Here is a 27,042-nt window from a genome sequence, read left to right on the forward strand (position 1 = left end):
GTGTGTGTATGGGGGGTGGCTGCAAAAAAGCAAAAAAAAAAAAAAAAAGCCATGCCCACCCAGTCACATGACCATGCCCACCAAGCCACGCCCACAGAACCGGTTGTAAAATTTTGTGAATCCCACCACCGTGTCATCAACATGTTGCCAAAGTGCCCCGATTTTGATCACATAACCACGGTGACGCTGCAACAGTTCGTAAGTGTGAAAAACAGTCATCAGCCACTTTTTTCCGTGCCGCTTGTAACTTTGAATGCTTACCGAATGAACTGTTTTAAGTCGAGGACTAACTGTATTAAAATAAAGCTATTCATTCGGGTGCCTCTGGCTAAGAGAAAAGCAGTGGCACCTGGAACTCCCTGGCATATGGTTTTGCTACTAAGCGGTGTGCAGGAGATGTTTCTTTCCTCACTTGGAGATGGAGTCTTTAGTGGCACATATAGCAGTGGGGGAATTCAAAAAAATGTTATGACCAGTTCTGTGGGTGTGATGTGGCTTGGTGGGTGTGGCAGGAGAAGGATACTGCAAAATTTCCATTCCCACCCTACTCTAGAGGAAGGATACTGCAAAATCCTATTCCCTCCCCACCCCACTAACCTGCTTTCCAGCTCTGTTCTCCTGTGCAGGGCAACCAAAGAGAATGCAGCCAATCAGCTGGGACTTGGGAGGCAGAGAATAGATGGGGGCGGGGCCAGTCAGAGGTGGTATTTGCCGGTTCTCCGAACTACTCAAAATTTCCGCTACCGGTTCTCCAGAACTGGTCAGAACCTGCTGAATATACCACCTCTGATATATAGCCAGCTTGGTGTAATGGTGGAATAAGTAATGGTCAAGGATCAAGGCTAGAAAGCAGGAGACTGTACAGGTAGTCCTTGACTTATGACCACAATTGAGCCCAAATTTTCTGTTGTTAAGCAAGACATTTGTTAAATGAATTTTGCCCCATTTTATGACTTTCTTGCCTCAATTGTTAAGTGAATCACGGAAGCTGATAAGTAAGTAACATGGTTGTTAAATGAATTTGGCTTTCCATTCACTTTGCTTGCCAGAAGATCTGCAAGACAGGAATAACATGAGCTCGGCCCACAACAACAGTCATAAATATGAACCAGTTGCCACAAAGTTTGTAAAAAAGTCATGTCACTTTTTTTTCACTGCCGTTTTAATTTTGAACAATCACCAATTGAACCGTTGTAGGTTGAGGACTACCTATAATTTCTAGTCCCCCTTAGAGAGGGATCTTGGAGTCCTAGTGGACAATCAACTTAAATATGAGCCAACATTGTGCTGCAACTGACAAAAAAGCCAACACAGTTCTAGGCTGCATAAACAGAGGGATAGAATCAAGATCACCTGAAGTATTAATACCACTTTATCATGCCTTGGTAAGGCCACACTTGGAATACTGAATCCAGTTTTGGTCGCCACGGTGTAAAAAACATGTTGAGACTCTACAAAGAGTGCAGAGAAGAGCAACAAAGATGATTAGGGGACTGGAGGCTAAAACATATAAAGAACGGTTGCTGGAATTTGGTATATCTAGTTTGATGAAAAGAAGGACTGGGGTGACATGATAACATCTTCCAATATTTCAGGGGTTGCCACAAAGAAGAAGGAGTCAAGCTATTCTCCAAAGTACCTGAAGGTAGGACAAGAAGCAATGGGTGGAAACTAATCAAGAGGGAAGCAACCTAGACTAAAGAAGAAATTTCCTGGCAGAACAATTCATCTTCCAACACTGGAATGCTCCAACACTGGAAGTTTTTAAGAAGAAATTGGACAATTATTTGTCTGAAATGGTATACGGTTTCCTGCCTAAGCAGGGGGTGGACTAGAAGATCTCCGACGTCCCAACTCTGTATTCTATTCCTATTCCTGGTATATGTTTTGTTTTTATTCACAAACATTTTGAATACAGTGTTTTGTCAGGGCCATATCATTTATGAAAAAGCAAAAGGAATACAGACAAAAGTATTAACATATATACTAATAGTAGTTGTTGCAAACCAACAAGACAGACACAGATTTCAGAGAGTAATTAGGACTGCAGAAAAAAACAATTACTACCAACCTGCCTTCAATCAAGGACCTGTATACTGCACGAGTCAAAAAGAGGGCTATGAAAATATTTACAGACCCCTCACATCCCAGACATAAACTGTTTCAACTCCTTCCCTCAAAACGACGCTATAGAGCATTGCAAACCAGAACCACGAGACACAAGGACAGTTTTTCCCCCGAAAGCCACCATTCTGTTAAACAAATCATTCCCTCAACACTGTCCAACTATTTACAAAAGTCTACACTACTATTACTGTTAATCGTCTCATCACTCCTTATCAGCCATCCCCTCCCACTTGTGACTGTATGACTGTAACTTTGTCGCTTGTATCCTGACAATTTATATTGACTGTTTCCTAGTATGATTCGATTGCTTATTATACCCTATGACTATTATTGTTGTACTTTATGATTCTTGACTCTTGACAAATGTCTCTTTTCTTTTATGTACACTGAGAGCATTTGCACCAAGACAAATTCCTTGTGTCCAATCATGGCGAAATAAAGAATTCTATTCTGTATTCTATTTTCTATTCTATTCTCTATTCGCTATTCTATTTTCTATTCTACTCTCTATTCGCTATTTTATTTTCTATTCTGTTCTCTATTCTATTCTATTCTCTATTCTATTCTATTCTCTATTCTGTTCTGTTCTATTCCCATTCTCTAATCAATTCAATTCAATTCTCTATTCTATTTTCTATTCTATTCTCTATTCTAGTTTCGATTCTATTCTGTTCTCTATTCTAGTTTCTATTCTATTCTGTTCTGTTCTATTCTATTCCCATTCTCTAATCAATTCAATTCAATTCAATTCTCTATTCTCTATTCTATTTTCTATTCCCTATTCTATTCTATTCTATTCTATTCTAATTCTATTCTAATAACAATAATAATACAGTAACAGAATAATTTAACTAGATTTCTCTTGGTATTAGTTTATTTGTAATTCTGTTAATTCCTATTCCTACTCTATTCTATTCTGCACAAAGCCATCTGGGCCAGCCGTTCTCTCCCAACCCGAGTCCTGCCTGATCTAATTGAGGCGGCCGGATTCCTTCCGACCTTTTCCCACGGCCGATCCCTACAACTCTCTTCCTCCAAGGGGCGTGGGAACCAAAGCATCCTTTAGCTCCAGGCGCCGACCCTTTAAAGAAGCCCCGGGATTATCTCGAGCCCGCCCATCCCCACCCCGCACCCCCGGCGGCTTCCCTCCACTTTTCCAGCGGCCGCCTCAAAACTGAGCCCGCGGCCTCCTCGTTTTGTGTGTGTGTGTCGTTTTTACCTTTTCCCGCGCAAAACCAGGCCGCAGAGATGCGCGACGGCGGCGGCCGCTCGACGGAACCGGCGGCGGCCGAGCGACGCCCCTGCTTGAACTTCGTCCTGCGTGAGGGAAGGGGCGCGGGAGGAAGCCGCGAAGTCCGGCGGCGGCGGGAAAAGAAGCGGCCCCGAGGCGTCCATAGCTATCACCTCCCCGTCCCCACTCCCTCCTCACCCAGGCAGGAAGGTTGAAGGCCGGATAGGCGGCGAGGGAGTTGCCTTCTTTCTTCTTCTCGGCGGGAACCGCAAACAAGCGCTCAAAGACGGGCATTCAAGCGGAGCTGGGTCTGCTTTACTCCCCATGGAAACTTGGAGGCCCGTCTGAAGAAAGAGCTGGCTGGAAGTGCTGCTGCTGCTGCATCGGTTGGATTTCGGCTTGTCGGTGGCCTCGGGGCGGGATAAGGGTGGATGGTGGTGGTGGTTGTGGGGCTGAGTTGGAGGTCGTGGGCTGCTCCCCAATTGATAGTCACAGGTGGGCTGGAGATTGGAGGTGTCACCAGCACAGGATCCCGCTCCTCCATCTACCAATCTTGTCTGGAAAAGTCCTTTGGTAGGATCAGAAAAGCACTAGGCCTGATGATGTTACCTGGTTGGGTAATGAAAGGTCTTGCAAGACAACAACCAAACTCGGGAGAGCACCAAGGACCCCACAGTTCTCCTCCTCCTCCTCTCCCCACTCCCTTCTAGCACTGCTGATGTTACCTAGTTGGGTAATGAAACTTCTTGCAAGAAAACAACCAAACTCGGGAGAGCACCAAGGACCCCACAGTAGAAAACAACCAAATTCAGAGAGCACCAAGGACCCCACAGTTCTCCTCCTCCTCCTCTCCCCACTCCCTTCTAGCACTGATGATGTTACCTAGTTGGGTAATGAAACGTCTTGCAAGAAAACAACCAAACTCGGGAGAGCACCAAGGACCCCACAGTCCTCTCCTCCTACTCCCTCTGATGATGTTACCTGTTGGGTAATGAACGCTTGCAAGAAAACACTGAGAGCACCAAGGACCCCACTTCTAGCACTGATGATGTTACCTAGTTGGGTAATGAAATGTCTTGAAAGAAAACAACCAAACTCAGGAGAGCACCAAGGACCCCACAGTTCTCCTCCTCCTCCTCTCGCCACTCCCTTCTAGCACTGATGATGTTACCTAGTTGGGTAATGAAACGTCTTGCAAGAAAACAACCAAATTTGGAGAGCACCAAGGACCCCACAGTTCTCCTCCTCCTCCTCTCCCCACTCCCTTCTAGCACTGATGATGTTACCTAGTTGGGTAATGAAACGTCTGCAAGACAACAACCAAACTCGGGAGAGCACCAAGGACCCCTTATTAATAGAGGGATTATTGACCTAGATCAGAGGTAGGGAAACGGTAGGGAAACTTGGCTCTTTTATCACTTATGGACTTCAACTCCCAGAATTCCTGAGTGAGCCATAAAAGTTTCCCCATCCCTGGCCTACTGGTTTTTCAGTTGTGGGGGAAATCAATTTTTGACTGGAATGGGACTGTTTAATATACAAATGTATTTTTATTTTTATTTATTTATTTATTTGATTTGTCAGTAGCTTACAAGATAATAGGTATAAGAATAAACATAGTTATGAATACATGAAATGAGTACATATAAGAAAAATAAAAAAGAAACTGTGTGTTCATAATATGTAGGACATTGGATGGAAAATAAGAAGAGAAGCAACTTGGAGCTAAGGAGAAATTTCCTAATGGTGAGAGCAATCGACCAATGGAACAGTTTGCCTTTGGAGGTTGTGGGTGATCCATCATTGGAGGCTTACAAACAGACCCCCCCCCACTACCTCCAGCCCAAACATGCCCCAGCCATCTACCCAAATAAAACCTAGCTTCCTAATAAATAATTATCGGCCATTCACAAGAAACCAAGCTGCACTAAAAAAAAAAACCAATGCACAAAACACAATGTTGCCAACCAATCAAGAACACAGTAACTCAAAGACCAATAAAAACAGACCTAGACTCCCAGCCAATCAGGATGTGGAAAAAACCATTCAAATAAAGCAGAAAGCCAGCCCCAAATTCAAACAAAAAACGGCCGCCAAGCCTGACACACAAGATTAAAAAGAACCCAATACATAAGCCTGAGGATGGCAGATGAGATTCTGCCAAAACGTCGCTATAATAAAAGCACAAATATTAAGACGTGGGAAAATACCCGAAGAAACCTAAATACCGTGTGTGTGTGTGTACGTACATACATACATACATACATACATATACAGTATATACAGTATATACGGTATATACATACATATATATATGTATATGTATATGTATATGTATATATAAAACACAAACGGCTGTGAAAGCCTGACTCACAGACGAACACAATACAGAAGCCTGAGGATGGCAGATGAGATTCTGCCAAAACGTCGCTATAATAAAAGCACAAATATTAAGACGTGGGAAAATACCTGAAGAAACCTAGATACCATGTGTGTGTGTGTGTGTGTGTGTGTGTGTGTATACATACATACATACATACATACATACATACATACATACACAATATATATATACATTTAAAACACAAACGGCTGTGAAAGTCTGACTCACAGATGAACACAATGCAGAAGCCTGATGATGGCAGATGAGATTCTGCCGAAACGTCGCGATAACTTTAAAAGCACAACTATAATGATATGGGAAAATATCCGAACAAAGCTGAATACCATACATATAGATACCCGTGAAAACTTAGAAAACGTGTGTGTGTATGTTGTGAAATTATTTGAATATAAGTAACTCGGGATGGTTAGTTGGGCCCGTGGTTATACTATATTAGTTTTCCTGCCCTTTGCAGTGGGTTAGATTATGTGATCATTATGTGTTCATGGTGGTCCCTTGAACTCTTTCATTCCATGAATCTTATTTTGGGGGAAATCCCTGAAAACTGAATGCAGATTTCTGCCATTTTGAGGGAACGCTATAGTTAAAACCTCAAAGAGACATGTCAGAGTTAAAGAACATAAGTTTAAACTCTCACAAAAACCCATCCCTGTCTACATGCATGATATGGACCGTGCTGTTTTCGTGGTCCTCCTCTCCCTGAACAAAGTTATTTTCCCCACAGTATTCATTTTAATAAAATTAATTGGCATTCCTTCTTTTAGTGGAACATTACGCATAATTTGCAACGCTCCTTTGAACCTTGATGTTTAATTGGTTTAGGTACGCCCCTTTGTTGAGGAAGTGATAAAATAAGCATGCAGAGATGAGACAAAAACAAAAAAAGGACATTCAGATTTTCTTTTTTTTAATATTGTTCCTGGGTGTGAATTTCCAGTGCTAAGAAGAATCTTAGTTTCTCTTTTTTCTATTTTGCCTAATAGTTGAGGGTTGACAATCACATAACAGATCTACCCATACTTCATAGAGATGCCAATTATAGGTTGTCCTTGACTTATGACCACAATTGAGCCCAAAATTTCAGTTGCTGATCGAGACAGTTGTTAAGTGAACTTTGCCCCTTTATGACTTTCCTTGCCACCATTGTTAAGTGAATCACCGCAGCTGTTAAGTTGTTCAGGGAATCTACTTTCCTCCTTATTGCAAAAGGGAATCACATGACCTCAGGACACTGCAACTATCATAAATATGAGTCTCTTGTCAAGCATCTGAATTTTGATCACGTGTCCATGGGGATGTTGCAACGGTTTTAAGTGTGAAAAACAGTTATCAGTCACTTTTCAGAGCCGTGGAACTTTGAACGGCCACTAAATGAACTGTTGCAAATTGAGGACTACCTGTAATCCTGTTATCTGGGTTCACATAACAAGCTGAATTCAAAACTTAACTATACAGCCTATGCACAGTTCTCACAACGAAATCGTGGTTGATCAGTTTTAGATTGTACATGTATGTGTGAATTTGGGATTATGAATTCAAAGATAGCCAGAGAATCTTGTTTTTAATTCAGAGGGTTTTTTTAAAGTGTCAATCATCTCCTGTAACAATATTTTAATAAGCTAACTAAACTGCAACCCTCACACACTGACAGGACGCTGACTATGGCATGCTTATTCTGTAATAATTATTTGGAATTCCAAGCTTGGCTGTAAACCTGTATATTCTTATAAAGGAATAGTATCTACTGAACTGATTGAGAATTATTCCCATACAGACATGGATAAGACTCTGTGGTTTCTTGTACACTGAATGGAAAATGTAAACAGACCTACTTAAACAGAGCTACGTATTTTAGCTGACTTACATTTCATATGGTACAAAAAATACAAAGTTTATTTAAATATCAGTTGTAAAAAGAGGCTTTAATGGCATTATGCTACTAATTGCGTTTGAAAGGTGAGGTGAATATAAGAAAAAAAAATCAGTTAACGAGCACCAAAATGAATTAATTATATTGATAATGGATATTGAATGATTTATTAAATATCAACAAGGTATGGGGATTCTTTTTCCAGTTCTTTCCCCCCCCCCAACCCCGAAACATTGGGTAGCTGAGTAGTTTGCTAGTCTTAATACTTTCTGATCCTTTTTTCCTTTTCACCCTCCTAAACAAGGGGATGAATTGTTTTATATAAGAATAGTTTATCTCTCTCTATAAAAGCGAAATACCTCTCACGCATCATCACAAAATCTCCAGAACCGTAAAGCCTACAAACTTCAAATTTGGCATGTATGTTCCTCTTGGCTTCTAGGTGCTCACTAAGAAAGGATTTTTCGAAATGACCATCAGAGTATTACTATTTCCTATATTATTATTAACATGCTCTGATGCTAAGGAGTTCTACTCCCCCTCCCCACCTGAAAAGAAATCTCTTCCAAATGCAAAATGCAAGCAGAGGAGAGGAGTTTCAGTTTTAGTTTCACAGCAGCAACCAGCTTTAGTACAGAACGGTTGAGCTAAACCACGCCCAGGCTCCTTGCTGTCTCCTTCTTGCTCACACAGCAAATACTGTTTCAGTTTCCATGTTTCAGTTTCCAAACAGCCTCAACTCTCACACACTGACAGGATGCTAGCCAGATGAATACCAATAGATGCTGGTAGGCAGAGGCACAATTTTCCCCCCTTATTTTCCTCCCCAAAAACTAAGCCCGGTCACATAGTTTCATAGCGAAGCACGGGTACAGAGCTAGTAAATAAATAAAATAGAAAAGTAACGAGGGCTGCATAGAATAAATAAAGACATCATTAAGTCTTTGCAGAGGGATGAGCACTGTATTCTAGATAGCGTTGAAGGAGATGAATTATCAGAATTGGGAAGTATTAATAACACTGACATTACTGTGATAAAGTACTAGTCAGGAAAGGGTTACTTTCCACAGTACTTTTAACCTGGATGATAGAGATTTTTTCTTCCTGGATGCCTAAAAGCGGAGACCTAGATATAATATCAAAGCTTTTTTTTTTTCTTGAACCGATTGGAAGCTTTGGAGCCAGAATTGGCTGGTTTCCCTTTTCCTCTGAAGTGATGCACGTACACTTGTGGGAAAAGTTAAGTGTTCAAGAAAAGCGGCAGTTCTGCAGAGTGTGTGAGTGGATGTAACTTCTCCTCCTGTCTCCCGCCAATAGTCTTGAAATGGAAAATCCTCTCAATCAATACCTCCAGGCAGCTAGGGAAGCAAAATGTTGTTGGTGCGAATGGGGCTTTTGTGTTGCTTTGGTTAACAATGCTCTTGCCCCATGATAGCCAGGGGGCTGCTAAGTCCCACAGGAGCGGATATTTATGGTCATCAACAAACTATGCCAGAGCAGAGGAACTTTGGAGGTACCGGACGCTGAATGGAGCGACTGCTACTGCTGATTCTCTAGCCATCAAGCTGGACAACTGGATACCTGGTCGCTTGATGGTTTGGTTGCAGAATTAACTTTCTAATCTCTGGGAGCAATCCACATCGGAGAAGAAGCAAAAGGAGTGGAATAAGAACATCCCGAAGTGTGACACAAACCAAGGCAATGTCATCACTGTTGAAGGAGGATCTCAACAAGAAGCTGTTCAGAACTCTAGGACAAAACTTATATGGGTTCATCGAAATTGAGTGTTCAGGCCAAGATCGGTTTTATCTCTGTGCTTCAGGTAAATGGGGTTGGAACATAAGGAAAATTAACTATCTTCAGTTGTTTTCTATCCCTCCACTATACTGTAAGAGTATTTTCCCGATTCAAAATTGATCGTAGCCATTAACTAACTTGGTGTTCTGGGAAAAAAATAGTATTGCATTAGCCTCAGTTCCTTTATCTGCTAGAGAGGAAATATACTGCTATATATACAGTATATATATGTATATTGTTATTGCATAATTGCTGCAAGTGAGATGCTTTAAATATACTTGATATTTTGAACGTACTAAAGTAGTTAAGTATTATAATCTGACAGGATCTACATCGGATAGCTGTGTTTATAAGGATTTTCGATAAATGTCATAGCAGTCTAAAATAAGACAGTAAACCTAAATGCATGAACTTAGAATTAAGATCTATTGAAATCAATATAGTTTCTTTCAAAGTAACTGACTGGTATTAGGCTTTTAAAGTGTACAGGATTAAAAGGCTAATCAACTGCACAAGCATGGATTTTAAATATTAATAATCTAAATTCATAGTACAATCACTTTATAGTATTAGGCAGTACCCTTCCCTACCAAAATTCGATGTGATTAACTTTTTCAATAAATGTTTTAGACGTCTAGTCGGTAAATTCTTATTGCTAAGGTTGTGGATTAAAGATACTATGCTTGAGAAATTGAATTTCCTCTAATGCTGACTGAAATAGCAAATATCCTTGTCTGAAAGTAATTCACATTTAAATAATTTTAGATCAATATATTTAGGATTGTCCTATCTGTTTTGTTTATTTCCTACTTGAAAAGGACCACATTGATTATTTTTGAATTAAAAGAAATTTTACTTTCCCTTAGAAAGCAGCAAACTAAATCTTTCTAAAGAGAAACAGCAAAAATATAATTAGATGTTAATAAAACACATTTTATCTGTGGCTTTAAACATGGTTATTTTGGGCATTTTTACTTATATAATGAAATAATCTTTTCTCTTATTTTGCTTCTAATATAAACAAGACTGTAAGTTCTTATTTCGACATTAATATTTTAGAGCCCAAAAACTGATGCAAGTCACTTTTTATTTTGCAAATCTAATATCACTCATCGGCCCATTTTTATAATTAAGCAAAGTGATACTGATGAGCAGTACTTCCATCTATATAAAATATCTCATACTATCTTAGAAAAAATATCTTGGCCAAGAAATATCTGCATGTTTGTTAAGAGTGCTCCATTGTTTTGACTTAATGATTTTTTTTTCATGATATGTGATCACTATTTTAAAATAAGTGCTTTGTATGTCCTAAGCTATGTCAAGAAAATCTAGACTTGCAATATCAATTTCACTGAATAACATATGAAGTAAAGATTAATTAATAAGAAGAGGCACTGATTGTAACTTTTCACATTGCTAAATATTTCTCAATGCAGGATATGCAGAGAATGTAGATACAGAAGGATGAGTTTTTCCCTGAGGTATTGAAGGAGCTCCTATGTTATCACTAAAAGTACTATGTCCAAGGCAATAATAGAGGATTAGTGCAGAATTTGAGCTTGGAATGTTAGAGGGAATAAAATCATATGTAACTTCCCATTATATATAATGAAGTAAAGGACAGAATCAGATAAATGGATTCTTTTTCAAAGGATGGAACAAAATCGTGGGGGGAAAAATATGCCATGCTATCTGTAGTTAAAAACCTGACAGGAAATTGTTATCACTTCTGAGGAAAGTCATGCATAAAAACTAAGAAACTTCCTCAAGATAATGCACAAACACACACATAAACTGGTATGCACTGGTGTGTGAATGCTTTCTTAAATTTAATATTGCTTCATTTCTTCGGTGTGTACCCCTTTGGGACATACCTGCATTGTCATTGGAGAAAGGATATTTGTTACATCCTGAACTCCCTCATGCGGATGCCATTTTTGTTTTATGCAGATTTGCCACTTGAAATAAAATCTGAACAAATATTGGGGGGGAAAAATCATTCTAAAACTCAGAATCTATTTTGCTCACTGAAACCTATTTTAGCGGGTCACTCCCTGTACTGCTCACCTCATTCCCTTTAGCTTTAGAAGAAGCTCGGTTCCAATCAATCTGATTGGTTATTAAATTGCTCAGCAAGGACCTATGTAAATTTCCACAAACTAATTTTAGAAGGAATCTAAGTGATTGCTAAATGACACTAAAATCCAGATTTGGGCCCTTTTTCTCCTCCTGTTCCCTCGTATCCGATTCTCAAAGACTGCTTGGCAAGTCTCCGCAGTTTTCTTGGAAGCGTTTTTCAGAGATTATTTGCCATTGCTTCCTTTCTAGGACTGAAAGAAAGTGACTGGCCCAAGGTCACCTAGCTGATTTTTTTTGCCTGAAGCAGGACTAGAACTTCCAGTTCCCCAGTTTGTAGCCTGATTCCTTGGTCATTACATCATGCTGGTTCTCAATGGGGAGTTGTTCACCTATCAAAGGGATTTATGGTTTTATTTTTTTAAATAATAGTCTTTTCATGATACTTTTGAAAGTAGGAGACTAAAGGAATTAAAATTGCCCTAAGCATGTTCTGCCCTTTGCGTGTGACAGAAGTATCTGTTTGACTGTTATTCTGTATAATGATATTAAATGACAGATATAGCTTTATTTACTTGAAAGTAGATAAATAGTAAAGAAAAATAAATGCACCCTTAAGTCATGCTTGACTTTTGGCTTCTATAAGCAGATTTTTTGGCAATGTTACAGCAAAAGGATTGTCATTGCCTTAGAGCAGAGGTCTCATTCTCGCGGCTCGCGGGCCAATTGCGGCCCGCAGGACGATATCCTGTGGCCCCCACCGTGATATGAAAGTATAATATTAGTGTATAATATAAATATAAAGTATAATATAAAGTACAATATTATGTGGCTCAGCCTCACCCAGACTCTGCCTCCAGCGGCCCCCAGGTAAATTGTGTTTGAGACCCCTGCCTTAGAGTGTAATGAATGCTGTTGGGTTTTTGTTTTATTTCCCCCGTCTACCGTAAAACTTTAGAATTTCTATATGATTTCCCCAAACAAATTCTAATCACAGCTAACCTTACTTAGATTCCGAAATCAACCAAGGTTAGCTACATGCTGTCTATCACTGGGATGAATATTGCAGATATCTAGGTAGGATGCTGAAGAACTCTTGTTGTTGAAGAAAGTAAGTTAGGGGCTTTCTGTATGCCTCCAGTCTAAAACAGTAAAAAACTGCCGATTAGTTCAGTTGATATTCCAATGCATCAAAAGATCTGAATCAGGATAAGAACATTTTTTACATTCCTATTTAGGTTTATCTTATTGTCATACAGTGTTAATACCATTTTCATTCTCTATCAGACACACAGAAACATACACATGTAAAAGGTGACAAATTTCATCCTATATCCCAACTCCTCAGATATAGGGAGTCATGATGAAACTCATTATGTACAGTCTTCTCACGGAGAACACCACCACACAGGGTATCTGGCCATCCTTCCAGGTCAGATAGCATGGTTGCTCTCCTGGTCCTTTCCTTTAAATCTTGCCATCTCGGAGGGACATTGGAAATGCACTTTTTTCCATGGCTGATGATGTCAACATTCCATGATGTCAACCTTCTATGAGTAACACTTCATAACATACTGTACCTATCATCAAGATCTGCTGGAAAAGCTAGGTTTTAATTATGTTTTTAAATCCAGGTAAAGTTGGGATCATAAGAGATCTCAAGAAAAATGATGTTTCAAAGAAAGACAAAAGTGCAAATTCTTAGTTTCTGAGAAGGCAATGCTCTAGGAATCTTGGTGCCAAGCCATAGAAATTTTATAGATTGGTACCTATCTATTCATAGGTACTACTTTTTTCTTATGCTGTGGGGTCCCAGGATGCTGGGGGAGATTTGGGGGAAATATAAGTAACTCACAGAGATTCCCTCACCACTTATAGGGGGCGTACATAAGCGCACCAACATGCCTACCGTCCCTGTCCTATTGTTTCGTTTTATTTTTCTTATATGTACCCATTTCATGTATTCATAACTATGTTTATACTTAGACCTGTTATCTTATAATCCCTTGACAAATAAATAAAATAAAATAAATAAACAAACAATCTGTTACAGGCAGTATATGCTATTATTGGGTTGTTACTATGTTCTTACCTTCTTTTAATTGTAATTAGCCAACCAGAGTCATGTACAGAGAGAAGTGACATATAAACTGATTTCCTCCTTTTAAGGAAATGTACCCGTGAGAGAATTTATTTCTGCCTTTAATTATCTCCAAATTTGAGATGATCATGAGAAATTTTGTTCCTTTATTCTTATATAGCGTTATCTATCTATCTATCTATCTATCTATCTATCTATCTATCTATCTATCAGAAGGCAGTCATTAATTTTCATTAAGTCTTGACTGGTTCAAGTAAGCTTTGTTGAATAAACCATAGTGGCTTGGTTCAAGTCATTATTTAATACAATATATGCAGCTTGTTGGTAAAGAATAATGTAGCACGTACATTGTTAAAATAGAACACCATTTCCCTAAGAATGCGTTCACATAATCAATGTATAAAAGATCATATTGCTATTAACAAGAGTTACATGAACAAAAAAAATAAATCACCCAAACTGAAATTAAGAATAAGAAATGCCATCCTTCATGTTTGGAGAGCTTTTCTATGAACTGTTCTCTTGATTTCTTGACCATCTAGGACCTCTGAGTGGTTATAATAAAAATTCAAAGACCTCTCAAAACATTCTTCATATTTTTGAGGTTATAATTCCAATGAATTGGAATAAGTAGAAGAATTTCAGGGATATATAGCAAGACCTCCTCCTGACAGTTCATCCTTGAAAAGGAACTCAATGCTAAATCGTTTATAAAATTTGGAAGCAACCTCTTGACATGGAATTTCAAGTCGCGAAATTGAGTGCAGTTTGGGGGTGGGGGGTGCAAATCCAGAAAAGTTTACTTAGTAAACTTTTGAAATCATTAAATTTGATTCTAACTTAAATTAACTGCATTTATAATATTTAGTGAAACAATCTGAAAAATTATTTATTTATTTATTTATTTATTTATTTATTTATTTATTTATTTATTTAGCCAAGCAATTATAAGATAACAGGTATAAGTATAAACATAGCTATGGATACATGAAATGGATACATATAAGAAAAATAAAAAAGAAACAATAGGAGGGGGACGGTAGGCCCGTTGGTGCGCTTATGCACCAGACCTTTTAGGAAAGGGGTGAGGTCAATAGTAGACAGTCTAAGGTTAAAGTTTTTGGGGTTTGGGGAAGAAACCACAGAGTCAGGTGGCAAAATAAATAAATAAATATTGACCACTCTGTTGCTGAAGTCGTATTTCCTGCAGTCAAATTTGGTGCAGTTAACCTTGAGTTTGTATCTATTGTTTGATCTTGTATTGTTATGGTTGAAGCTGAAGTATTCATTGACAGGTAGGACATTGCAATATATGATTTTATATACTATGCTTTGATCAGACCGAAGGCGGCGTAGTTCTAGGTTTTCTAGGTCTAGAATTTCAAGTCTGGTGGCATAAGGTATTCTGCAATGAGTAGAGGAGTGGAGAACTCTTCTTGTGAAATATTTCTGGACTTTCTCAACTGTGTTAATATCAGATACATCAGTGATCCCCAACCTTTTTTATGCCGCGGCCCGGTATCCCCAACCTTTTTTATGCCGCGGCCCGGTACCGACATCAGCTGGGCGCCGCCATCTTGTTTTGATGAAAAAGTGCTTCCGGTGAGCTTTCTACCTGGAAAAGCTCACCGGAAGCACTTTTTCATCAAAACAAGATGGCGGCGCCTAGCAAACCAGCGCCCGGTAGGACTTGTTCCACGGACCGGTACCGGTCCGTGGACCGGTGGTTGGGGACCCCTGAGATACATGATATGGGTTCCAGACTGATGAGCTGTATTCAAGTATTGGTCTAGCAAATGTTTTGTATGCTAATACTAAGAATTAATTAATTAAGAATTAATACTAAGAAGGAGCTAGGAAAACATTGCCATCTGGGTCTAATAAAGTTCTGTAAACAAGGCAAGGCAGTTACGTATAAAAATCATATTGGAGCTTAATTAAGTCATGTGCTAGCTCTATCGATTTTAACAGGAACTAAGTAGAGCAAATGTAATCTGGATCAAATCCAAGGCTATTATTTGTAGAAACACCCAACAGTTTTTAAATGTCATAACGTCATTTTTAAAATTACTTGGATGAAGGTTTATTTGGCAAATAATATGGAGATAGTTTTCCATTTCCTCCCTCTCTGCAAAGCTCTTGGACTTTCAGATCCTAGTGTACCACGGAGGCTGGGTTGACTTAAGGGCAAGTATAGACCAGGTGTAAAAAAACCAAAGCAAAACTTAAACTCCCCAGTAACGCTTTGGTTCCTTTTTCTAATGTCCATTTCTTCCAAATATTCAAATGAAAACACTTTGGAATCTGAGGCATGTATCAGTTCTCCATATAAGTAAAATATGAGTAATTGGAACGTTTAGGGCTAGTGATTTATCCTTTTCTTTACATTATATTTTGCCCATTGCTGTCATAGTTTACATGACTTTTTTAAAAATAAAGATGTGTATTTTCTTTTTTCAAACAGTTGCAAAATTGGGGGGAGGGTTGCTGATAGTCATGTAAGAAGAAGATGTGAGTTATCAAATATTTGTAACCGTGAAGAAGAAACATTTAGTTAATTGGTACATAAATCTGTTTAAATGCAACTTAATAAAAGCATTTAGCATTCAGAAATGTGCAGCCAATAATTCTTAAACTGCAGGAGGCCATGCGATCTCTCTGATTTTTCTACTTGTGTAATTTGCCCATAGTAAAAAAAATTAACCTGCAGTATATAGACTGGTTATTTCTGTGGTATCACTATATTGATTTATTGATCTTTTTTTTTAAATTATTATCAATGATTAAAAATGCAAATATTCAGTTATTGCTATTGTTCTTTTAGCTCATTAGTCTCTATGTCATAATCACTCCTTTGCAGTATATTTTATTCTACTCTCTACTAATCTGTATAATCCCTGCAGGCACAATATTAATACTAAACATATTTTTAAAAAGATTTCAGTAATACGATCAGTTTATATTTCTTGTTAGCTCTTTTTAGTATTTTAGTCATCACTTAAAGTTTCATTTAAACTTTACCAATTCTCACCGTATTTATTGTTGTGTTTGTAATTTTTAAACTTGTAATTTTAGTTATATTGGTATCATGGTTTATAGTTTGCACTAGCTATTTAAAAATAGTTAATTTGTATACATATATAGGCTACACTTTTATTTCACTGAAATGGATATTATTCTATATTTCAAAACTTTGTTTTGTTGGTCAGTGCTGGAATAAAGATGACTCTATGTTGCTTATTTCTTTTAAATTATGTCTTCCCTGATCTACAGTTAAAGTTTTCAGAGTAATTTGTAATTATTATTTTAAAAAAACCTTCTATATTCCAATAGATTTCCAACTTAAAAGACTCACGCCAAAGTAAAATTGAGCAATACATTTATTTAGCAATAAATAGTTTAGTGCTAATACATTAAATGCAATGAGGTCTACTTATATTTAAAATAAAAAACAAATTTTACAAATATTGATCAATCAGTAAATTGTTGAAACCATTTAATAATTTGGTGTTGTGATTGCAATCATAGATTGGAAATAGGTCCAACTTATACACTTCAAATCTAATTTTAAATTGCCCTTTTAAGTTTAAATATGGACAGCTTGTACATTTATTTAATTACAGTATGTACATTTTGATATTGTAGCTATACCTTCATTAGGTTAAATTAGTTTAAATGGCATGAATGCTAAAAGCAACTGCAATTGCTGAATCTTAGAAATGCTGGGCCTGACTCACCAAATGGTATCAGAAGGCATTTTTTTTTTCTTAATAAAGATTTTATTTTTGCATTCTGTGTGAAAAAATATATTGTAAACCAAATATTTGTCCTGCAGTGTCAAAAGGTGAAGAAGTACAAATATCAGTGGTAAAACACTACAGAACTGGCCTTGATGACAACTATGAAATATCTGAAAAATGGCTTCTAAATGATTTGGAGATGATAGACGGAAAGGAGGCTGATTCTGTAAGTGCTGCATTTTATTATAAGGCATGTTGTTCTGTTGTTGTTGATGTAATAGCTAGAATGTAAATGTCTGTGGAGATTCTCAGTCATCCGGGTCATAGTTATCTCAAAGGTGCTTTTTCAAAAGGCAATTACACTGTTTTTTCCTTGAGGAAGACTTTTTGCTTCTCATGCAAGATGTAAAACATTTCTATGCCTGTTTTAGAGTTGCCATAATGGCGGGTGGAGAAATTTGAAGGAGCAGTGGGGCAGTTTAAACCAAAAGTGCATTCCATTCTTATCTTGCAAAGATTGTAACTAGGCTACCGGAATTTCTGCTATGAAAATCCCTAATTGGAGAACCTGATTGATGACTCTCAGCTATGAATGTGTTTTTGTTGGAGAATATGAATTATGATACACCCAAAGGGGTGGGGGGGAAAGCAGGGTCATAGGTGATAGTGAATTACGGGTCTCAGAATCGGCTTTATGCAGGTCATGCCGACATGTTTGCTCCTAATAAATCCTTTGAAGTTTTTGAAGCTTGGCTCGAAACTCATGATTTAATTAGGGCAACTGCTGGAATCCTGACAGAAGCTTCATCGGTTCGGGCAGGATGGGAGGAGTGATAAAAGGATTAGTTCTGACTGGACTGGGGGGAGGTTGGAAGGATCATATTTTTCTGCTATCATCTGGTCATTAGTACTCTCCCTGAGAGGTCTTTAGGCCACTTGAGGGTTTATTTGTCCCCTCAGGGTTATCTGTTTCAGAATTCAAATGGGGGAGAAAAGTTCTTGGAATTGCTGAAAGGACGTTGTTGTAGACATGAGATAGGTGGTGCCCTTCTGTTGAGAGAGGGCTGCTCAATGTTAACATAAATGGCCTCTTTTACCCCTCTTTCAAACCAATGGTCCAAAAAAGACCATTTATGTTAACATTGAGCAGACCTATGTCTACAGAGAGGGAGGAAGAAGACACCACCTATCTCCTGCCTACAACAAGGTCCTTTAAGCAGTTCCAAGAAGATTTCGCCCCCATTTGAAGTCAGGATACTAGGAAGTACAGGGTTATACAATCCAGAAAAGCAGAGGTGGTATTCAGCAGGTTCTGACCAGTTCTGGAGAACCTGTAGCGGAAATTTCGAGTAGTTCGGAGGTAGTGGCAAATACCACCTCTGGTTGGCCCCACCCCCATCTATTCTCTGCCTCCCAAGTCCCAGATGATCGGCTGGGTCTTCTTTGGTTGCCCTGCACAGGAGAACGGAGCTGGAAAGCAGGTTAGTGGGGTGGGGAGGGAAGGGAAGGGGGATTTTGCAGTAACCTTCCCCCAGGAGTGGGGAGGGAATGGAGATTTTGAAGTATCTTTCCCCTGCCACACCCACCAAGCCACACCCACAAAACCAGTAGTAAAAATGTTGAATCCCATCACTATAGATCACAACCATCATAAACACTAACTATGAATATAGCAATTTCAAACTACTGTTATTGTTGCAAAACGAACAAGAGAATGCAAGTGTGAATAGGCATAAACGTGCCTATTTTGACACTGTAACTTCAGCATCACTGAAGCGAGCCTTCCCTCATGCTGTCTTTCCCACATCCTTGGTTGACTGTTAATTGTTGCTCTATTTGAAGCTACCCTGGGAAAACTTCCAAAATATCGTAGTTAGACTGCACGCCTTACTAAAGGATCTCATTAATTAATTAATTTTATTTTTTATTTATTTTGATTTGTCAATCGCTTACAAGATAATAGGTATAAGTATATACATAGTTATGAATACGTGAAATGGGTACATATAAGAGAAATAAAAAGAAACAATAGGACAGGGACGGTAGGCACGTTGGTGCGCTTATGCACGACCCCTACCGACCTCTTAGGAAAGGGGTGAGGTCAATAGTAGACAATCTAAGGTTAAAGTTTTTGGGGTTTGGGGAAGAAACCACAGAGTCAGGTAGATTATTCCAGACATTGACCACTCTGCTGCTTGAAGTCGTATTTCCTGCAATCAAGTTTGGTGCGGTTAACCTTGAGTTTGTATCTATTGTGTGCTCTTGTATTGTTATGGTTGAAGCTGAAGTATTCATTGACAAGTAAGTAATTGCAATGTATGATTTTATATACTATACTTAGATAGGACCGAAGGTGGTGCAGTTCTAGTTTTCTAGGTCTAGAATTTCAAGTCTGGTGGCATAAAGTATTCTGCAATGAGTAGTGGAGCGGAGAACTCTTCTAGTGAAATATTTCTGGACTTTCTCAACTGTGCTAATATCAGATACGTAATGTGGGTTCCAGACTGATGAGCTGTATTCGAGTATTGGTCTAGCAAATGTTTTTTACGCACTAGTTAGTAGTGTGATATTACCAGAGAAAAAGCTATGTAGGATTAGGTTAACAACTCTTAATGCCTTTTTGGCTATGTAGTTGCAGTGGGCTCTAGCACTTAGATCATTAGAGATGAGTATTCCAAGGTCCGTTACAGAGCTTGGATCATCAACAAGGTCTTGACTATTCAGCTTGTATTTTATTTTCTGATTTTTTTGCCAATATGTAAGACAGAGCATTTATTTGTTGAGATTTGAAGTTGCCATTTGTTTGACCATTCTGATACATAGTCGAGATCTTTTTGAAGGGTAGCAATATTGTCTGTGGTATTGAACAGCTTTACATCATCAGCGAAGAGAACGCAGTTGCTCTTAATATGATCACAGAGGTCATTTATGTAAAGTATGAAGAGAGTTGGTCCTAGAACACTGCCTTGGGGGACACCACTATTGACAGGTAAAGAATTTGATAGGACGCTCCCAATTTTGACCATTTGTTGTCTGTTTGACAGGAATGCTTCTATCCAGTTATGCAGTTGTCCAGAGATACCATAAGATTTTAGTTTTAGGAGTAGTTTGTCGTATACCACTGAATCAAAGGCTTTACAGAAGTCTATGTAGATTGGCAGCTGGTTTCCAACCACAATTGATCTGATATTCTAATTGTTATGAATCAATAAAGGAACTAGCATAAAATGCAAAGTAGGGTTTGAAGGCCTGCACACCTGATTGGTCCTCAAACAACGAACAGGGATTGGTCAGGATGAGGCCACTCCTTATTGGTTATTATTTGAACTTATCACAAAGGTTATTGGTTAATAGGGTAGCAGCCAACCCTATAAAAGGGTTACTGCTGCCCATAGAGTTTGCTCTGTTCTATTCCTATTCCTGTTATTATTAAAGAGTTGAAGTCACTGGTCAGATGTCTGGTCTCCTTATTCTTCAAACTTAACACTGGCGACGAGGATGGGATGCGGAGACCGAAGAGCTGACTGATCTACAGAGCAACCAACAGAGCACGTGGTCGAACACGCACTATCAACGGCAATCATGGCCAGCGGTGCCGTACCACCCGCTCCATTCAACCCAGAAACCGAAGACTGGGAGTCATACATGGATAGGTTCCAAATGTTTTTGGAGACCAACAACTTGAAAGATGCAACGGCCAGCAAAAAAAGAGCTGTTTTTCTAACCCACTGCGGGCCTACTGTGTTTAAAATGGCGAAGTCACTTGCCAAGCCAGCCGAAGTAAAAGCAATGGACTGGGATGTCCTCGAGCCTTTGCTACGGGCCCACTACGCGCCCACCGTGCCAACATTAGTCAGAAGGCACGAATTTTACCAGAGAGGCCAGCGGAAGGGCAAAGCCTTGCCAACTACGTCGCAGACCTTCGAAACCTTGGAGGCCTCTGCGAATTCTCCAACTTAGAAGAAGCCCTCCGGGACCGCCTAGTTCTGGGTTTAGAGGATTGCACAATCCAGAGCAAAATCATGGCTAAGGGGGACATCAGCCTTACCGATGCCCTTAAAGAAGCCTCGGCAGCGGAAGCAACTAAGAAGTCAGCAGCACGAATGCGCCGTACCAGCGCACCGCTACGCCAACTCGCCGATGATACCTCGCCTCGCCCAGAGAGACACCCGGTATCAACTCACCACGAAGACCTAGAATCCCCATCAGAAAGTGACGAGGAAGAGGTCAACCGACTCCGAACTGAACGAGACCAGTTCACACAACGCTCAAATCGACCTTGCGCAGGATGTGGAGCGAGTCACCCACGATCCAGCTGCAAATTCCTCGACGCACTCTGCCGCGTTTGCGGGAAAAGAGGTCACATCGCAAAGGTTTGCAGAAGCAAACAAGCCTCCAACTCCAAACCCCGACAGGCTGAATGCCAGTCTTTAGGATTCCTCGGTACACACTGAGACAAACTGAACCACCAATGGGGAAACCACTCCTACAGAAACAACCCGTCCACCACTAACCCCAGGCGCGAAGAAACCAGACGGGAAGAAACCCACCAAACAATCACCATAGGCCACGCTACATCCTTAGACGCCGGAAAAATCCGGGTGAAGGTCGCGATCGAAAACAAACCTTGTGTGATGGAGGTAGACTCAGGATCATCCCTCTCGATGGTATCTTGGAAGACGCTCCAGCAGCTTATTCCAACAATTCGCCGCCAAGACCTCAACCCTCAAAGGGTTATACTCAGAGATTACCAGGGTAATCGAATTCCCATCGTTGGGTCCCGCCAATTCCAGGTCTCTTTCAAGGACCGCACCGTCGCACTGCCACTGACTGTTGTTGACCATGACCGGCCTAGCCTTTTAGGCCTACAATGGTTCGGGCCGCTCGGGATCACCGTAGCCGGAGTTCACCGGGCCGAGAGCAACGATTGGGAGGAGGCCCTCGTGCAAGAATTCCGAGACGTCTTCGCGAGCGGACTAGGCAAGTACAAGGGGACCCCAATATCATTTAATTTGAACCCTGAGGTAGCACCCATCCGCCTTAAGCCGCGTCAGGTTCCGTTCGCCCTGAAACCTAAAATCGACGAACTCGATAAACTAATAGCACAGGGCGTGCTGGAACCCACCGACCACGCCCGGTGGGAAACTCCAATAGTTACGCCTATCAAGCCTGATGGGTCACTGAGAATTTGCGGAGACTACCGGGCCACCCTTAACCACGCACTTCAGCAAAGTGCATATCCAGTGCCAGTAGTGCAGCACCTGCTCCATTCCTTGGGGGGCGGAAAAATTTTCGCTAAATTAGATCTAGCGCAGGCATATCAGCAATTGCCTGTAGACCCTGCCACCGCCGAAGCGCAAACTATCGTCACCCATAGGGGTGCGTTTAAATGCAACCGACTCCAGTTCGGGGTGAGCGTCGCTCCCGGGATCTTTCAGAGCTTAATGGAGGGGTTCCCGGACGTTTTGGTCTCGGACAACGGCCCACAGTTCACTGCATTACACTTTGAACAGTATCTTGCTGATCGGGGCATCTGCCATGCGCTGACCTCGCCTGCGCACCCTGCGGCAAACGGACGTGCAGAACGCATGGTACAGTTTGTAAAAAACCCTCCACAAAATGGAATTCGCGACATCGATGAAAAAATCAATCGAATTTTATTGTTGCAGCATATTACGCCCACAGCGTCACCAACAAAACGCCCGCCGAACTTCTCATGGGCGGAAACTACGATCGCACCTGGACCGGCTCCACCCGCATACGCACCCGAAAAGCCTTTCGGCTCCAGCAGCAAATGCCGGGAATTTAAGGTAGGCGATTTAATCTTTGCAAAAACTTTTCCGGCGACCCTTTGTGGATACCCGCAACCGTCACCCACCTCACAGGGCCCAGATCTTACCGCCTACTAACAGAAGATGGGAGGGTGTGGAAACGCCACATAGACCAACTCCGTTCGAGATTACCACCCAGCGGCCATGGATCCCGGGTTCCCAAACTGAGGGGGAGGAAATATCGAGGAAATTGACTTCGATATGACAGATTGCAGGCCAACGGATACCTTTCGCCCAGGGAAGGACCGCAAATGAAACAGGGAGGGAGTTGATTTCTCCAGGGATTTGAACTTGGGGGAATCCGAACTGCAAAACCCCAAGAACCATTAGTTAGTAGAAACAACCTCAACGAAAGTAGCACGGAAGCACCGCAGCGAAACGGAACAAAATAGAGACTATCCAAACGCTCCACCGGAACCGACTTTGGGCAAAACCCGTGGAGCCACGGAATCATCTAGACAGACCAAACGGCCTGTCTACCTTGAGGATTTTGTTACAGCTCCCCTCAAACGGAGCCCAAGGGGGAGGGGTGTTATGAATCAATAAAGGAACTAGCATAAAATGCAAAGTAGGGTTTGAAGGCCTGCACACCTGATTGGTCCTCAAACAACGAACAGGGATTGGTCAGGATGAGGCCACTCCTTATTGGTTATTATTTGAACTTATCACAAAGGTTATTGGTTAATAGGGTAGCAGCCAACCCTATAAAAGGGTTACTGCTGCCCATAGAGTTTGCTCTGTTCTATTCCTATTCCTGTTATTATTAAAGAGTTGAAGTCACTGGTCAGATGTCTGGTCTCCTTATTCTTCAAACTTAACACTAATCATCTCTGTTGCCACCTCGGTCAAACCTGTCCTTATTTTGCATGTGGTTAAGAGCTTTTGTTGTTGTTGTTGTCCCTACGCTGTCTTTGGAAGTACAGGCAACACAAATCTTTTTGGTTTTTTTGGCCAGGTCTTAGAAGGGCAATGGTTCTCTATAGTACATTTTACAGATAGTCCTTGATTTGCAATCATTCCTGTAGTGACATTCATTTTCAGTGGCAGTAAAAAAACTAACAAGAACGCTTTTCACACTTAACAATCATTGTAGTAGCTCCATAATATTTGGATGCTCGGCAATTGCCATATATTTATGATGGTTGCAGTGTCCCAGAGTCATGGGCAGAGGTGGATATTCAGCAGGTTCTGACCAGTTCTGGAGAACCAGTAGCGGAAATTTTGAGTAGTTCGGAGAACTGGAAAATGCCGCCTTTGACTGGCTCCACCCCCATCTATTCTCTGCCTCCCGAGTCCCAGCGGATTGGCTGGCTCTTCTTTGGTTGCCCTGCACAGGAGAAGGGAGTTGGAAAGCAGGTTAGTGGGGTGCGGAGGGAAGGGGAATTTTGCAGCATCCTTTTCTTGCCACGCCCACCAAGCTGCGCCCACAGAACTGGTAGTATAAATTTTTGAATCCTACCACTGGTCATGTGATCTGTTTTTGTGACCTGACCAAAGTCAATAGGGAAGCAAAAATTGGCTTAACAACCGTGTTACTAACTTAATAACTGCAGTTATTTACTTAATAACTGGGGCAAGAAAGGTTGTAAATGGGGCAAAACTCCCTTAACCACTGTCTTAGCAATGGAAATGTTGGGCTCCAATATTGCTGTAAGTCAAGGACTACCTGTATTGTTTTGTAGATGCTACTTTGTATTTGCATGTTATTTGCATATGTGACATGCATATATTTGCATGTCAACCACTGGAACTCACTACCTGACTCTGTTGTTACATCCTCAAACCCCCAAAACTTTAACCTTAAACTGTCTACCATGGACCTCACCCCATTCCTAAGAGGTCTGTAAGGGAGTGTGCATAAGTGCACCAGTGTGCCTACTGTCCCTGTCCTACTGTTCCCATTTATTTGTACTCATTTATTATGGATATACTTATATATGTTTATACTTATATGTTTATATGTTATGTTCATAATTATACTTGTTTTCTCATTACATGTTTGACCAGTGGTAGGATTCAAATTTTTTTACTACTGGTTCTGTGAGCATGGCTTAGTGGGCGTGGCAGGGGAAGGATACTGCAAAATCCCCATTCCCTCCCCACCCCACTAACCTGCTTTCCAGCTCTGTTCTCCTGTGCAGGGCAACCAAAGAAGACCCAGCCGATTAACTGGGACTCGGGAGGCAGAGAATAGATGGGGGCGGGGCCAGTCAGAGGTGGTATTTGCCAATTCTCCAAACTACTCAAAATTTCCGCTACTGGTTCTCCAGAACTGGTCAGAACCTGCTGAATACCACTTCTGATGTTTGACAAACTAAACTAAATAAAAAAATAATAATGAATGAATAAATAAATATTTTAAATTCTCTGTTAGTTTGAATCTTCTTTCTGAGCAGAAAGGCAGCAAATAAAACGTTGGTGTTTTTTTTCCTTTTAGGATAATCCATGGTTTGATATGCATTTCAAGCAAGTTTACACTTGGGAAGCTTACAGCTGTGCATCTAAATACGCCTTTGCAAGAATATTAAACCAGTTGAATGAGATGTACCTGCAAAAGGATCTGAAGATTGTGAACTTTGATTTTACCTACATTAACGATGCAGCACTCTGGTCATCAAATAATGGGGATTGCTTAGTACTTATGAGGATCTGCTTTTATGCATTCAATCTTGTGTGTCTATCTCTGTGTCCCTTGCCAGGTTGACTGTTGTAGCTACATCCAGATTTGAATACGGCTACTGAAAAGCTAGATATTCAGTACTATATCAGGGTTTCAATTTTCGTAATGTTTTTAGCCAAAGTTTCTTTCAGTATTGATAACAGGTTTAAGTACCAATTTATGATCTTGCATACTTGCATCTCAGCTTCTGATGTAAGCCATCCCACACTATTTGCATCATGAAGTTGTGGCATGCATTTCATCTCCCTCAATGACTAATGCTTTGAAAGAACCAAAATGTACAGGTGAAACTTGAAAAATTAGAATATCATGCAAAAGTTCATTTATTTCACTAATGCAACGTAAAAGGTGAACCTAATATATGAGATAGACTCATTACATGCAAAGCAAGATAGTTCAAGCCGTGATTTGTCATAATTGTGATGATTATGGCTTACAGCTCATTTTGTGTATTATGCTTAAGTCCAACCGCAGGCAGCGTAGTAGTTCAAGGTTGTCCAAGCCCAAAATTTCTAGCCTGGTGATATATCTTATCTTCATATACTTTGTTAACATCTTTGTCTTCTGTTTGTTAATCTTGAAACCTTCCAGTGCCCCAAATTCTTTTAATTTACTTATTAAAGTTCAATTCCTTTTAAAGTGACCGGCAAAACAAAAACCAAATCATCTACGAAACATATATATTATTTACTTGAGTATTTATTTTTTGTATGAGTCCCTGTTCACAAAATGTTACATCACAATATATTCATTACTGGAATATATTTTAGCAGAGTTACATCAGTATCTTGGAATTATGTATCGATTTGTCAAAAACAGGACAAAAATAAGATTTTTTTAAAAAGAAAAAATATATAAAGATCTTCAAAATCTAACATCCAAATCTCAAAACATGAGGCAAAATAGTTAACACACTCAATATTTAAAGGACACGAGAACGTAGTGGTAGTTGTAACAGAACTTTAAGACTTTTTGGAAGCAAAATCAATTAGCCAACTATAAATGCTCACCATTCCTTTATGTAATTGTTGTTTTGCACATATTTTTATTTTGTACTGAAAATGAGGTCGTTCTATACTTGTTAAATTTCAACTGTTTCTCTATTGCATGGGTGTCAAACTTGCTGTCTCATGTTGCCATCATGTGATGTATCGTAACATTTTCCCCAGAGGTGGCATTCAG

At 40.1% G+C, this 27,042-nt stretch overlaps 2 protein-coding genes across 2 annotated transcripts in view; one reads left to right on the forward strand and one right to left on the reverse strand.

Annotated features, from left to right (window-relative positions):
- The window catches only part of LOC148130757 (cyclic nucleotide-binding domain-containing protein 2-like), a 77,321-nt gene extending 73,717 nt beyond the window's left edge, over positions 1-3,604 (reverse strand). Inside the window, exon 1 of the mRNA XM_087963627.1 lies at positions 3,347-3,604. Within this exon, the coding sequence (XP_087819753.1) occupies positions 3,347-3,522 (176 nt within the window). The 5' untranslated portion in view covers positions 3,523-3,604. The remainder of the gene's footprint in view (positions 1-3,346) is intronic.
- A 5,255-nt stretch (positions 3,605-8,859) lies between these two features.
- EXOC1L (exocyst complex component 1 like) lies at positions 8,860-26,963 on the forward strand. The gene is made up of 3 exons (XM_087963587.1): positions 8,860-9,454; positions 17,445-17,575; positions 25,618-26,963. The coding sequence occupies exons 1-3, from the start codon at positions 9,334-9,336 to the stop codon at positions 25,882-25,884; spliced, it is 519 nt and encodes a 172-aa protein (XP_087819713.1). The 5' UTR covers positions 8,860-9,333; the 3' UTR covers positions 25,885-26,963.
- The last annotated feature ends 79 nt before the right edge of the window (positions 26,964-27,042 follow it).

The sequence above is a fragment of the Notechis scutatus genome, chromosome 4, assembly GCF_049901735.1.
Source record: "Notechis scutatus isolate UNSWTSFEM ecotype Mainland chromosome 4, rNotScu1.2, whole genome shotgun sequence".
NCBI lineage: Eukaryota > Metazoa > Chordata > Lepidosauria > Squamata > Elapidae > Notechis > Notechis scutatus.